This window comes from Myotis nattereri (assembly GCF_964212035.1).
Source record: "Myotis nattereri genome assembly, chromosome: 17".
NCBI classification, from domain to species: domain Eukaryota; kingdom Metazoa; phylum Chordata; class Mammalia; order Chiroptera; family Vespertilionidae; genus Myotis; species Myotis nattereri.
The window spans coordinates 38933189-38947670 of record NC_138092.1 but is presented as its reverse complement, the minus strand read 5'-3'; the positions used below and the strand labels follow the sequence as shown (position 1 = coordinate 38947670).

At 45.6% G+C, this 14482-nt stretch overlaps 1 protein-coding gene across 1 annotated transcript in view; it reads left to right on the top strand.

The window, feature by feature from the left end:
* The window catches only part of TRPA1 (transient receptor potential cation channel subfamily A member 1), a gene marked incomplete at its 3' end in the record, with an annotated part of 45797 nt that extends 41176 nt beyond the window's left edge, over nt 1-4621 (top strand). Inside the window, exons 24-27 of the mRNA XM_081111764.1 lie at nt 660-728; nt 1178-1291; nt 3725-3822; nt 4417-4621. Coding sequence (XP_080967890.1) covers nt 660-728; nt 1178-1291; nt 3725-3822; nt 4417-4621 — 486 coding nt within the window. The remainder of the gene's footprint in view (nt 1-659; nt 729-1177; nt 1292-3724; nt 3823-4416) is intronic.
* Between the last annotated feature and the right edge of the window lie 9861 nt (nt 4622-14482).

The window sequence follows — 14482 nt, the reverse complement described above, 5'->3', positions numbered from 1 at the left end:
TACTCTAAGCACTGGGCATGTGGTGGTAACCTGGAGGGGCTGACAGAGCCCTTGTTTACAGAGCTGGAGTTCACTTGACTGTGAGCCTCTCGGGCCTCAGCAAGCAGGGGTTGGGGTCAGCAGACACAGACCCTGACTGTCTCCCAGTGGAAGAGTGAGTTAATCTGGACTCAGTAGAACTGAGCTGACAGCTTCCCCTCACCTAATTCTGCCCAGCCATGGATTTCTGGAGGATTTGTATTACCAGAGCCTAACCCACCCCTAAAGTGTACCATTTACAGCCAAACATACATAATATATAAATCTCTTCATTCCCTCATTTTAATGTTTTAACTTTTCCATGTTGTCCACCTTAGATGCTAAACTCCTGCAGTTTCCAGGCATGGTGCATGGCTATTGCCAACAGCATTTGTTATCACATCACTCCCGTCCTCCCCCAAAAGAATATATTTTTACTTGAACTTAAAATGAATTTCAGATTTATTTTTATGTCTTAACTTTTCATGATAACACTTGCCATTACTGGACCCACCGCCAGGGCCACCGCTGTTAGGAGTTATACAGGCTTTGCAGCTCCCCATGGGCTGTGGGGAGACCGTAAGTGCATTTTGGCGTGAGCTGTTACACTGGTCGTGATGCAATGCCGTGTTGTGCTTCAGATCGGTTTGGCCGTTGGGGACATTGCCGAAGTCCAGAAGCACGCCCTGCTGAAGAGGATCGCCATGCAGGTGAGTGTCGTGTTTGTTTCGAATCAGCACCACCTGAACCGTTCGAATGCGGGCGTGGCTGAGTCCTGAGAACAAGCTGCTGAGCCTGGGCATGTTCTCGCCACCGTGCCTGCAATGCATGTTCTCTGGTGCACCTGTGGTCGTCAGAGAATCAAAAATGAAAAAAAAAAAATCCTACAACAATGTTGGCAGAGGAATTGAGACACTGCCTAAGCCTCTTTCGAGGTCAACATGGGGCCAACCAAGCAGCTAGCCGCTGTGGCGCTGGTGGATGTGGTGAAAGGCAGGGGCAGGTGATCGGCTGCCAGGGGCCCAGGAAACGGGCTGCCCAGCCGTCAGTGACACAGCAGTCAGTGTTCAGTTGCTGTGCTAACGCTTTCGTCTGTGCAGTGTGAGAATTCCAGCTACTAATGAATGATCCTTATCAATAAACCCAATACGCGCTTTAGGTGGAACTCCATACCAACTTAGAGAAGAAGCTGCCGCTCTGGTTCCTACGCAAAGTGGATCAGAAATCCATCATCGTCTATCCCAACAGAGCCAGATACAGCCGAGGGTTACTAGTAAGTACATGGAACAGACATGGCATAGACAGTGCGACACTGCTTCATTGTGTACCCCAAAGGTGCCTTTTCATTTTTATTTATTTATTTACTTGTTTTAATATATTTTTTACTTATTTCAGAGAGGAAGGGAGAGGGAGGGAGAAAGAGAAATGTCAATGATGAGAGAGAATCATCCATCGGCTGCCTCCTGCACACCCTCTACTGGAGACTGAGCCCACAACCTGGGCATGTGCCCTGGCTGGGAATCAAACCGTGACCTGGTTCATAGGTCTACACTCAACCACTGAACCATATTAGCCAGGCCCAACGGGTGCCTTTCTACACACCCTGAGTCACTCTGCTTGTGGGAAACAAATAAGCTTGTTTGAAAAAAAAAACAGTGCAGGATGAGAAAGTGATGGGCAGTGCAGTGGCCTTTCTCCATGTGGCTCAGCTACAGCTTCAGTGTTAAACATGTGCCACGTCCCTGTGAGAACACTTGGTGGGTGTACCATTTAAGTATCTTTTTTACATTGCAGGTGTGCTGTTTTTCCTAATCACATATCACTTACTTATATGTGCAGATGTATGTATGTCTGTGTCTGTGTGCCTATATAGAACACATGTGTACATATTCACAGATACACACCCATGGAGAATACATATAGAAAATACACAGAGATTAAGCCAGGCCATCTATACTAATAAAAGGGTAATATGCTAATTAGACCAAAAGACCTTTCAATCATCATTTCAGACATCCTTCTGTACAAAGCCATAGTGGCAGAGGCTGAGGCAGAGGCAATTAGGGGCGATCAGGCAGGCAGTGGAGCAATTAGGGGGCAATCAGGCCAGCAGGCAGAGGTGGTTAGGGGCGATCAGGCTGGCAGGCAGATGAGCAGTTAGGAGCCAGCAGTCCCAGATTGCGAGAGGGATGTCTGACTGTTGGTTTAAACCGGCAGTCGGACATCCCCCGAGGGGTCCTAGATTGGAGAGGGTGCAGGCAGGGGTGAGGGATCCTCCCCCACCCCTGTGCTCGAATTTCGTGCACCGGGCCTCTAGCTGTATTATAATGGGAAAGAATACTAAGAGTCAGAAGTACTGGATGCTAATCTTAACCATGCCTGGGCCCCCTCTCTATGAATATTTTTTCTGAGTTCTTTGTAGGATAAGTTTCCATTGTGTAGTCATAACATGATAAAGGGAACCTAAGTGTTAGCCTATGCTTTACTCTGACTTTACACTATCGCCCTATCTGATTTCACTAACATCCATGGTTGCAATTACCACCTAACACAGGAGCTCAGCGATTAATGTCTCTGGCCTACAGCTCTTCTGTGCATTCTGGCCCCTGTATCCAGCTGTTGACTTGACATCTTCCCTGGTGTGTCTGAGGTCCCTGAAATTCAGAATGTTTAAAACAAACTCTTGCAAAACAAGCTCATGCCTTTCACTCTTCCCACAAATCACTCCCTCCCAACATCCCCTACAGAGAAAGGGTGGAAAAGCTCATCCTTCTCCAAAGTTGCTTATGTCAATCGACATCCACACCATTTGCCTGTGCAGATGGCAGCCTTGACATTGCCCCTCCCTCTTCTTATCCTCTCGCGTCAGTCAATCACAGGTTTAAGCCATCAGACTTGCTGGGTGATCTCCTCTTGCCTAGACTCCTAGAATTACCTCACTCCTGGTCATTTCACATCTGCCTTCGATCCTCTCTAGTTCACCAATCATTTAAAGATCCTAAATTTTAAAAATATTAAAATAGCATTTCAGAAATGTCCCCATGTGAAATTCAGTTGTGTTGCATACGATGCTGAGCAGTTTGAGAGAAATAGCTTATATTGTGTGAAATACCACCACTTATTTTGTTGTTAATCTCACCTGAGGATACTTTCTCCATTGCTTTTCAGAGGGAGTGGGAGGGAGGTAGAGAGAAAGAGAGAGAGAGAAACACCAATTTGAGAGAGACACATAAATAGCCCTGTAGCCTCCTGCACATACCCTGGTAGCTCTGATGTAACCTGCAACCCAGGCTGTGCCCTCGACCTGGAATTGAACCCAATACCCTTCAGTGCACACAGCGCTCCAATCACTGAGCAACACAGGTCAGGATGAAATACCGCCACTTACGATGGATATTTTTCATGAGAATTTCCTCATGAAAATGATTCACTTAAACCTTTTCCTAAACAGTCCTCCACTCCAGTTTACCCCTCCGTTTGTATTATTTATATATCCTGTACTTTGCTCTGTTATGTGTATAATTTTGTTATACAGCTCTTTGCATGTCTATTTCTCTCAACAGACTGTGAGCTCCTTGAGGGCATGGCTCTCGTTAGATACCTGTGCTAGCACGCCCTGGTTCAGAAGCTGAGTTATGGCACGTGTTCAGGAAATAGTTTCCGAACTGAGTTTAATGTGAGTAACTATTAATCTTTTATCCCACAGTGCATATTTCACCAATTATTTTGCACCCAAGAAGTAAGACAAGAAATACCAAATGCGGATACAGCTTTAGAAGTAGAAATATTGAAGCAGAAATACCGGTATGTATTTCTTCTTTTATCCATATTTGAGAAACTCAAAAGTCTTAAATAATGATGCATAGTAAAGGGTTACACTGTATATTTGTGTTTATCTTCTGTATTAAGGCATGCTTTAACTCAATGATGCTGCCAGGGGCTTGGGAATCATGAGAGAGTTTCTAGAACCTCCAACAACTTATTTGCTGCTACTCACCCAACACTATCCTGAGCTGCTTGCATCCCTCATGAGCCATCTCCAGTCATACATCAAAGCTCTGAAAGATTGTGAGGATCCCAGGAGCAGATGCATAGTGTACAGTGGTTAAATGCAAGGGCTTTAGGGTTCATTTACCTGAGTTCAAGGCACTTAACCTTTCTGTGCAACGGTATTTTAATCTTTAAAATGGAAACCTAAATAAACCAGCTGTGAACCAATAGTATAACCGTAGGAAAATCGCTTATACTTTGAAAATATGTGTTCCTGACCAGGATTCTGACTGTCCGGAGGCTGTAACCTGAGCACAGGTAACCCGATACCTGTTAGCACTCCTGGTCCCCAGGCCTTGTGCACGTGGAGGGCTGAAATAAACTCATGAAACCTGTATGTCCCTTTAGGCTGAAGGACGTGACTTCTCTTCTGGAAAAACAGCATGAGCTTATTAAACTCATCATTCAGAAGATGGAAATCATCTCGGAGACAGAGGACGAAGATAACCATAGTTCTTTCCAAGACCGCTATAAGAGAGAGCAGCAGGAGCAAAGGAATAGCAAGTGGAATTCCGTGCTGAAAGCAGTAAGGGCCCAAACGCAGAACCCTTAGCAGGAGTCACCCTTTAGCAGTGGGCTTCCTGCGCGTGCATCTCCTGCATATTAACACACATGCACAATATATACTTGGGGTCTGATCGCCAGTGTGGAGAGAGTGAGGAAAAGGCAGTAAGCTGATTCTGTTTCCCTCCCTCTGAAGCCAAATCCCGTGTAGAAGTAAACTATCTCTTTCTAATCACATTTTCTGCCAGTCACTCTGCATTGGGAATATCCTTGCTGATATGTTCAAGTTGGACTTTACCTCACTATTTGAATGGGTGGAAAGTGATTTGCTAGCACATACATTTTTGATGATAAGGAGTAATAAATGTAACGGGTGAGCTAGAATGCAAATGTCAATACTAGAGTCTTGCTGGATAATGATGATAATTATATAACGTGTAATGCATTGGACAGTGCAGAGTCGCCTCAGCTGCTTCCATCTGGCATACTCTTTTGTGTTGGAAGATCCTGTGGGTGGAACCCTGTGTGCTCTGTTCTGACGGTAATAAATGACCCCACCCTTCTGCTCCCAGCACACCTGATGCCACTCTGAGGCTCAAATCCACAGGCCTTGTGATATGCATGACTTTACTACAGATAGCATGTGTTATTTCTGTATTTTTTGTTTCTTAGTGATCATAATAAATGTAAAACCTATATAGCCACCTCAGTGATTATTGAGAGACGTTCTTTGCATTTAGTTTTTTTGAGATTTGTAAAAATGCCTCCATCGCATACGCCCTTTTCTCTTTTGATGTCCAGTGTCAGTCACATGCCTCTTCATTCATCTTTTCAAGGTGCTTCTCTCTTTTTTAAAAAAAAATTAAAATAAACAACTGTTCTGGAGGCTAGGAGTCCTAGATGAGGGTGTCAGCATGGTTGGGTGAGGGCCCTCATCAGGGTCACAGACTTGTTTTATTCTCAAATGATGAAAAGAAGGAAGGATCTCTCTGGAACCTCTTGGATAAGAGCATTAATCTCACCCGGGAGGGCTCTGCCTTCCTGACCTAATTACCTCCCAAACACCCCTCCTCTCAATACAATCACCTTCGGGGGTTAGGATTTTAACATATGAATTTGGGGGAACACAAACATCCAGGCTGCAGTAAATGACAAATAAGATATAAATTATTTGAAAAAGGTATTTACCATTGTCTGTGATCATGACCCTTGTCTGCCATTTATAAGCCATGTGTAGAAATGATACAACTAAAACATTGCAATAGAAAGAGAAGAAGAAAATAGAAATGCAAACGTACTAAAGTAATTTTAAAAGGTTAAGAGGCATTTCTTTCTCTAGCTATGATAAATAATGGACTTTGGACTAACTTCCCTCCCCATCCAAAAACTATTGGACAAAATATATGAAACTGATTTTACACAAAAGGCAGATAGAACTCTGATCCATGAATAAGGGGCTGGAAGTGGTGTAACTGCATTCATCCCACTCAAGGTACTGCTCCTAATTTATTTTCCTCTTTGCACCAATTCTCTTTTTTATTCCCCAGGAGACACCCACTTTGGTGAATCTCTTTGGCCATGTATGTATCCTTGTGTTATGCTGAACAGTGTTGTTTGGGGTGTGCTTTTATTTATAGAGGTGCTATCATGCTGGTTCTTGCTCTCTATCTTACCTCTTTACAATGGGCATTCTGTCTACAAGATATGACCATGTCACCTTCTGTCCATCTAGTACAGGGCTTCCAACAACTGCTCACTATCATTGTGTGCACCACACACACGCTCCTGAACAAAGGAGTCCCTTCCCTTCTCTTGGCTCTCTCTCTCTCTTGCTCTCTCACTGCTTTTGCTGACTCTTGGCTTGTGCAGTGCTCACACTTGCCCACATGGCCCACAATCATGTGGACCCCATGGACTGATGGACTACTAGCCTGATGCTGTGCCGGATTCAACTCCACCCTGGAACGGAAACACTGGACACTGGCTTTGCTTTTAAGCTCTGCTGGATCACCGGCTGCATGTTTTCCAGGACTGGTTTAAGGGAAATGGGACTTCTGCAACCCAGGGATGTAATTCTATGTAAACAAAGCTTTCTACTACATCTCATCCTCCCTTGGGGGCCTCCGGAAATTCTTACTCTAGCGGCAACCCCAAACCCCACTCCACTAGCAAAGGAGAAGGGAAATCCACGCAATTCTCCACTAACAGTTATATTAATATACATAGTTTTATATGTGTAATTACAATTTTTGATTAAAGGCAAGAAGTATCAGATGCTTTCGAATGAAAGAAAAAATGTGTCACTGATAAAGAAAAACAACCACTTAGTCTCGAAGCAGCTATCATAACCTTAAAAGGAGAAGACTTAAGGCAACACGAACAAAAATACACCTCCAACTTAACCTTACCATGTAAATATTCCAAAAAGTCAGCTCGGGGTGGCCTCGGCCCTGCACTGCTAATGACACCGGGGACTCAGGGAATTCCCAGCTGGACTGAGCCTGCCTGCGCTGTGCTTTTCAAACAAGTTCGAGAAAGGCAAACTGTCCTGCTGCTGCCCTGTGTGTATATTTTGGCTGCTTCAGGACAGAAGGTAATGGGGGGAAAGCACCTTTCATTTCATTTTTCACCATAATGAGGAGCACCATTTGACATGTGACAATTCCACCAGATAAGACAAGAGCAATAAAACGCAGGGCAGAAATGTGAAAGAATGTTTCCCTCCAATGCTGGGCATTGGATGGCTGTTTTGTGATATTTTAAAACTTATTTTTAACTGATCATACCTGAGCCTAACCTTTGGAAGAAGAGACCCCTATGAATTCTCACTAATTAACAAAAGTTCCCAGAGGTGGAACACTGGCGTGATATGCATGACACAGCACACACGTTTATGGGGAGATGACTAACCCGCACATTTCAAAGACCAAGCTCTGTGTAACTGCAGAGTATGCCTTCAGCATTGAGCAACAAAGGCTCTTACAACTACAAAAACCAAGTGTTTGCATTTCAAAGGTGGGAGGTGTGTGTGTTGGGGGGGGGGAGGGAGTGAGCAGGGGATGGTAAACATTCTAAATCACCCATTCTCAGCAAGGAGTCCATTCTATTCAAATCAAAGTTAAAGACACTGTTTCATACCTGACATTTGAAGCCTAGGTTGGATAATTCCTTTTAAAAATTGTAACCATAAACACAATTTAAATAGAATAACTATCTATCAGTACACTAAAAGAAGAAAATAAACAAATGATATAAAAAAAGCTTTAAAAAAGGAAAAGCATCAAGACCCACAAAAATCCAAAAGCATAAACAAGACTATACAAATAAAACCTATAAATCCTGATCACAAACATAAAAATCACTGAAGGCAAAATACTCTCCATTTGGGTTTAAAATTTTAATTCCTAGCAGAAACCGGTTTGGCTCAGTGGATAGAGCGTCGGCCTGCGGACTGAAAGGTCCCAGGTTCGATTCCGGTCAAGGGCATGTACCTGGGTTGCGGGCATATCCCCAGTGGGAGATGTGCAGGAGGCAGCTGATCGATGTTTCTCTCTCATCGATGTTTCTAGCTCTCTATCTCTCTCCCTTCCTCTCTGTAAAAAATCAATAAAATATATTTTAAAAAAAAATTTTAATTCCTAGAGAATAATCTAAATTAGCATTACAGAAAGATGAGCAAAGAAAAATATAAAATGTAAAAACAGGAGTGACAAAATGAACTTAATAGAAATAACTCAAGGAAAATGAAACATAGGCAAAAATAGTGCTTTACCCAGATTGAGGTTTTGATCTGTTAGGAAGTTGTGAGTTACTAAAGTTTTTGTTTCAAATAAGTTATCAAAATATGTCAAGCTATAACTGGTAGAAATGAATCATTGGTAGACGCTGTGGGAGAACCTTAACACACCTCCATTAGGCTAATCCTAGCTCTACATTTATGAATCGTGTGACCCACAGTTTATTAAAACGCAGTTGCCAAGGGACCGGAGAGGAGAGCCTCCTAGGCAAGGCAGCCAGCAGAGAGCAGCAGCCGCTGCAGCTGCAGCAACACGGGTGCCAAGCCGAGGTTCCCAGGCAAGAATAGAGCCTGGTCAGAAAGAGGGTATGTCTGCAGGAGAGGGAAGAGTTTATGAACCTTTAACTCCCTGATTGTTGCCTGGTGTGAGCTCCTTACCTGACCCAGCTTAACCTATTTTTATGTCTGCCAGCTTTTCCCCTTCCAATGTCTGACATTAATATCCCGTTCTGAACAATAAATTAAAGAGTAACCCATGCAACTTGAGTTTGTGGGTAAAGAGAGACAAGAGTAACTAGATCTGAACCAGTACTGGGTCTGGCTTTCTTTCCCCCTTACCTAGGTTTTAATGACAAAAAATGAAGTCACCTTAGTCCATATGCCAATAGAGGGGCTATTTGACCACCCCATGTCCCTTCCCCAACAAACTCACCACCTGAACGTCAGCTGAATGAGACCTGCCCTGCATAAGCTCGTCCTTCACATTTCCTCTTGCCCTTTGCTCCCTCCAGAGCTTGCTCTTCGTGTGGGTTTGCCCCACATTCTCCTGTCCCCTCTGGGCAGCCTCCCTGTTTAAACAGTGGTCCTCACCGGGAGTGAGATGTGCTTCAGTGGAGTCATTTGCCCTCTTGCTGGGTGGCGAATATTTCTTCTCGACCCTAGTATGTCCTAGTGCCTTACTCTGCATAGTGGGCCAGCAGCACGAGCATCCCCAGGGCTTGTTAGAAATGCAGAATCTCAGAAAAGCAGTACCTGATGCGACCCAGATGGCCTGGTGGTTTCCATGCACATCACAGGCTGAGCACACTGCTCTTGTGAAGACTTCACACTGTTACCACTGGATCCATAACTTAACCTCTAGTCTGCCTGGCCGGCATAGCTCAGTGGTTGAGCACTGACCTATGAACCAGGAGGTCATTGTTTGATTCCGGTCAGGGCACATGCCCAGATTGTGGACTTGACCCCTATGGTGGGGTGTGCAGCCAATCAATGATTCTCTCATTGATGTTTCTATCTCTCTCTCATTCTCCCTTAATCTCTGAAATCAATAAAAAATATATTTAAAGAAATAAATAAATAATAAAAAAACCTCTGGTCAAATATGGAAATGCTACCTACTCTAACACCCCCACTCCTGGCTCACAATGCACACCGGCTTAGTAAAGGCTCGGATAAGACCTGTAATAAATGAACTTGTGAGACTTGACGGTGCTTTAAGTCAGGTGCCAACCCCTAAGGTAGCTAAACCAAATTTTCATAAAAGATTCAATGTCTTGTTCATCTCCAGTTGTAGCTACTGAGGGTAAGTCTTAGCCTCACGGCAGAGACAGCTTTGTTCGATCTGGTCTCTGAAATGGACAAATATCCACAAAGGTTTTGTAAGAAGAGATACGGAAGGAGAGGTCAGGCTCAAGGCCCGGTGTGGAGACAACTGCATTAGTGATCTACGGCTACGTGACAACATTACCCCAATGTCAGTGGTTTAACCAACAAGCACACACTTTCTCCCACTTTCTGGCTGTGAGGAATCCAGCCCGCCTCAGCTGGGTGCTTCTGCCAGGACATTGTCTCTCAGGACATGGGCTGTGGTCTCAGCTGAGGCAACATCTGTCAGGATCTGAGCTCACGCAAGGCGATGTCGGGACTGAATTGAAGGCCTGACTTCCTCTCTGTCTATTGGTCTCCCTCTGTGCTAGACCATGAAACTGCAGCTCATGTCAGAGAGGCTTGTTCAACCCCACGTGAGGGACTGGAGAGAGAGACAAATTTAGAGAGACAGGGAGTACACAGGTGGGAGTGAGCAAGTGATAATCATGGATTGGCTGCCTCCTGCACACCCCACACTGGGGATGTGAGGAGGAAACTGGTCTTGCAAGGTGTGTCAGGCCATAAAAACTGAACAATGCACTGCCCTGGGGGCAGGGCGGGGAGGTCATTATCGCTTGCCTTAGGACAGATAATCGGATATGGCCTGGGGACCCCAACACCTGGGGGCCTTCCTGTAAGCCCACGAAAGGGGGCAGAACCACATCTGCAAGATAAAGACCCCTGAAGGTTATAAAAAGCGAAGCCTCTGCGTGTTACTCACTCTGGTTTGGAAATTATTCCCGGAGTCCACTAGTGTTAATAAACGGGGTCCCTCCCTTACTCTAGGAAGCATGCTTGGTATTTCTTTGGTCTTCTGCAACAGATGGAGCCTGCAACTGGAGATATATATATATATATATAAATTTTTTTTTTTCCAAGTCTTTAAAATCTGAAGAACTGGGGCCCTTGAGGAGATTCCTTTTAACCTCAGATCCTCACCAATACATAGTAGCCAATAACTCTGTGGGGCATCAGCTAGGTGTTACCATCCTATATAATAAAAAGCTACTATGCAAATAGACCGAATGGTGGAACAACCAAACAACCGGTCGCTATGATGTGCACTGACCACCATGGGGCACGGGTGGAACATGGCCGGCATCCACAGCAGATGGCAGAGTGTGGAACATGGCCGGCGTCAGCCGCGGCGGGATGGCGGAGCAGGTGAGCGAGGGCACCAGACTAAGGCAGAGTGCTGGTTGCTGTTATCGGGGTGAGCCTCTAGTGGTTACTGAAAATTCTTTGCTCCCACCGGTGCCCAGCTCTGGCCCCAATTGCTTGGTGCCATCAGCAGGTGCGAGCAGCGGCTGCTGGCCCCGATTGCCCCTCAGGGCTTCTCCACCTCCCTCTGCTCCTGAGGGGCAATTGTGGTAGCAGCTGCTGCTTGCACCCACTGATGACGCTGGCCCTGCTTGCACCTGCTGCTGGCACCAGCCCCAATCTCTCCACACCTTCAGTGGGTGAGAGTGGGGCCGACACCATCAGCACCTGGGAGTGGCGGCAGTGAGAGTGGGGCTGCTGGCAGACAGGGGACCTGGGGTCATGGCGGGAGGGGCTGGGTGGGGGCTTGGAGGATGGGCCAAGACCTGCCCCTGTGCCCACTGCAGTCTCAGGACCCACAGTTCCTTTCAAGGTGCACAAATTCATACACTGGGCCCCTAGTGGTGAATAAAACAGATGTGGTTTCTTCTCTCTGGAGCTTAAAATTTAGAAGAAAACAGACTAGGGAAGGGCTAGTAACATTCTTGCAGTGGGGATGACTTGCAGAGGGTGCTGGAGCCTGCTGCTACTGGCTCCAGGAGTAAGTGCCCCATCCTCAGGAATGTGCCAGCCCCGTTTCAGACACTGCCATTTCAAAATCAGCCATGGTGGGAGTGTTAGGCCATTGACAAGAGCCCCTGCTGTTAGCCACTGCACCACTGGAGACCAGCATGTCCCATGGAGGCGCCCCTCCTGGTTGCTGAGCAGGATGCAATGGGTATAGCCAATGACTAGCTGGGCTGTGAGGCCAGGGAGGGAGCCAGGGCATTTGATACCAGGGTAGTGGACGCACCAGTGGGTGTCACTTCCTCCTCTCCATCCGATGTGGGAAGGATTACTTGCCTGGCCACCTGTGCCAATCAGGTTGCCAGCCAGTGGTCGTGGGGTCCCACAGGCGGCAGAGCATTCTTCTGGAGCTTATTGAGGTTAGAAACATTTGGCTTATTGAGGTTTGCCTCCTGCACACTCCCTACTGGGTATGTGCCCGCAACCAAGGTACATGCCCTTGACTGGAATCGAACCTGGGACCCTTGAGTCCGAAGGCCGACACTCTATCCACTGAGCCAAACCGGTTAGGGCTTATGAATCATAATGTAAATATCTGATATGCAGGATGTATTTTCATTGTTACAAATTGAACATAATTAAAGCATAGTGATTAATCACAAAAACAATATGTAATTATATATGTGTTTTCCGATGGTCTTAGGTGACCCCTGTGAAAGGGTCGTTTGACCCCCAAAGGGGTTGCGACCCACAGGTTGAGAACCGCTGCTCTAAAGGCTACTTTAAATGCTACCATTAATAAAGGCAATATTGTTTGTAATAAATAGAAAGCGATCATAAAAATAATGCAATGAAAACAGAACAATGCTATTGAATGCCACCTCTGAGCTTGAGATCTGCTCACAGATGAAATGTCAACAGGTATGACCGGTGCCACCCGGCAACATCCAGGAGGCCATCAAATGAAAAGGAAATAACTTCATCAGTGGGTGGTTTGACATTACTTAATGTCTTATCTGAAAACCACTTAAAATTACCTCGTTACACCAGGGGGATGATGATGATGATAATGATGATGATGATGGTGGTGGTGATACAGTAGCTTTGTGGCTGTTCCCTTCCCACCGAGTCTAAAAAGAACACTGGACAGTGATGTGTCTCATCACCATAGGCTACAGGATGGAGACATTAAAGGAACTGTAAGGAGCAAGAACATACCTGGGAAAGTCAATGGTTTACAGGAGAAGAAACCAAAAAGGGTGGGGCCGGGACAACCTTCAGGCCACCTGTGAACAGAAGCCAATATTTTTCTTCTTTAGGGCATTTTATTTTCCTATTGAATGTCTGCTCCACCTCATAATGACAATTTAATGCAGGATGTGCGTTGTTTCCACGTACTTTGAGGATCTCAGAGTTGGGAATATGCCTGTGACAGTGCTGAAGACCAGGCAAATTACAAACTGCAGGTAATTCACTCTAAGTCTGACCCCACAAATGCACACTGAGGACTCATTTCTTTTGCCTCCATCCAGTCACTGTTAGCTAATAAAAAGTTCACTCTGAAAACCAAAGGCTCTCACCTAATTTAACCTGATTGCCCTGGCCTAGCCGGGCTGGCCTGAGAAGCCTGCAGTGTGGAGAGGATGTGTCATCCTCGGCCCCTCCTCTCTTTTATCATCAACCTCTCCTCCCACGTTCAGTCTGCTGCCTCTGGCTCCTGCAGGGAGGGGAGGGGGAAAGTTTTCACTGATTAGTGCAGCACAAACATCTGTTTCCTGTGGGTATGGTAGACATCCAAAGTGGACGCTTCCATGGAATGCTACTGTGAGTTCCTGAACATCTACTGGGGACCTCTCACTGAAGTTCCCTGGTGTGGATTATGTCTCCTCTCCGGCTGGCTGCTGTCTCTCACCCCTTACTTTCTATATGCAAAGTTCTATATCCAGCTATTTCTGGCCGAGGTGCCTCATTCTCCAGGAAGGGGTTCTCTACAAAATGGGTAGTGACTGAATTCCTTCTCTAAGGTCCACATGTGGCCAATAGGAAGTACCTACCTTTACCCATTTGGTGGAGATGCAGCCTGCTCCCTACTCTGCACCCCAGGACTTGAGAAGTGTAAGATTAAAGTGGAGGGCAGAGAATGGGGGACAGGGACATTTTGGTGGTGAAATGCTATTTACATCTGATGAGTATAGTGCTCAACATCCTACGATGTACAGGACAGCTCCCACCACAAAGAATTGTTCCCCCGATGTCATAGCCCAAGGTTGATAAGCCTGGAGAAGAGGAGCAATATTCAGGGCTATATAAAAGTCTATAAGACTCTACAGGAATTAAAACTGCATCAGAAGAGAAACAGAAACCGAAAATGGTCATTGCTTAACTGTTCTCTAGAATTTCCAGAAGACCTGGTCTACTTATCTCCTGTTACTGTGCATGGGCTCATTCACAGGTCTAGTCACAAAATTATAAGATACCCTCACAAAATGTGTTCGAGCTACCCCCATGGATGTCCCTCAAGCCTAGATCAATTTTCTCATTAAGGAACTTGTGCTAATTCTTGAACTACCTCCTTACTTTGCATTTCTGTAAGTCCACCTAGCACTGCATCTGAAAATAGGAAGATGAGTCAGAAACCAAAAATGAGCATTTCCTAGGTACTTGATTTGAGGGCAAAAGGCTTACTCACCAGTTGCAGTTGCATTTTGAAAGACATCATAGTAAGAAGTGGGGCGCAAAGGCCTATACCAGTGGTTCTCA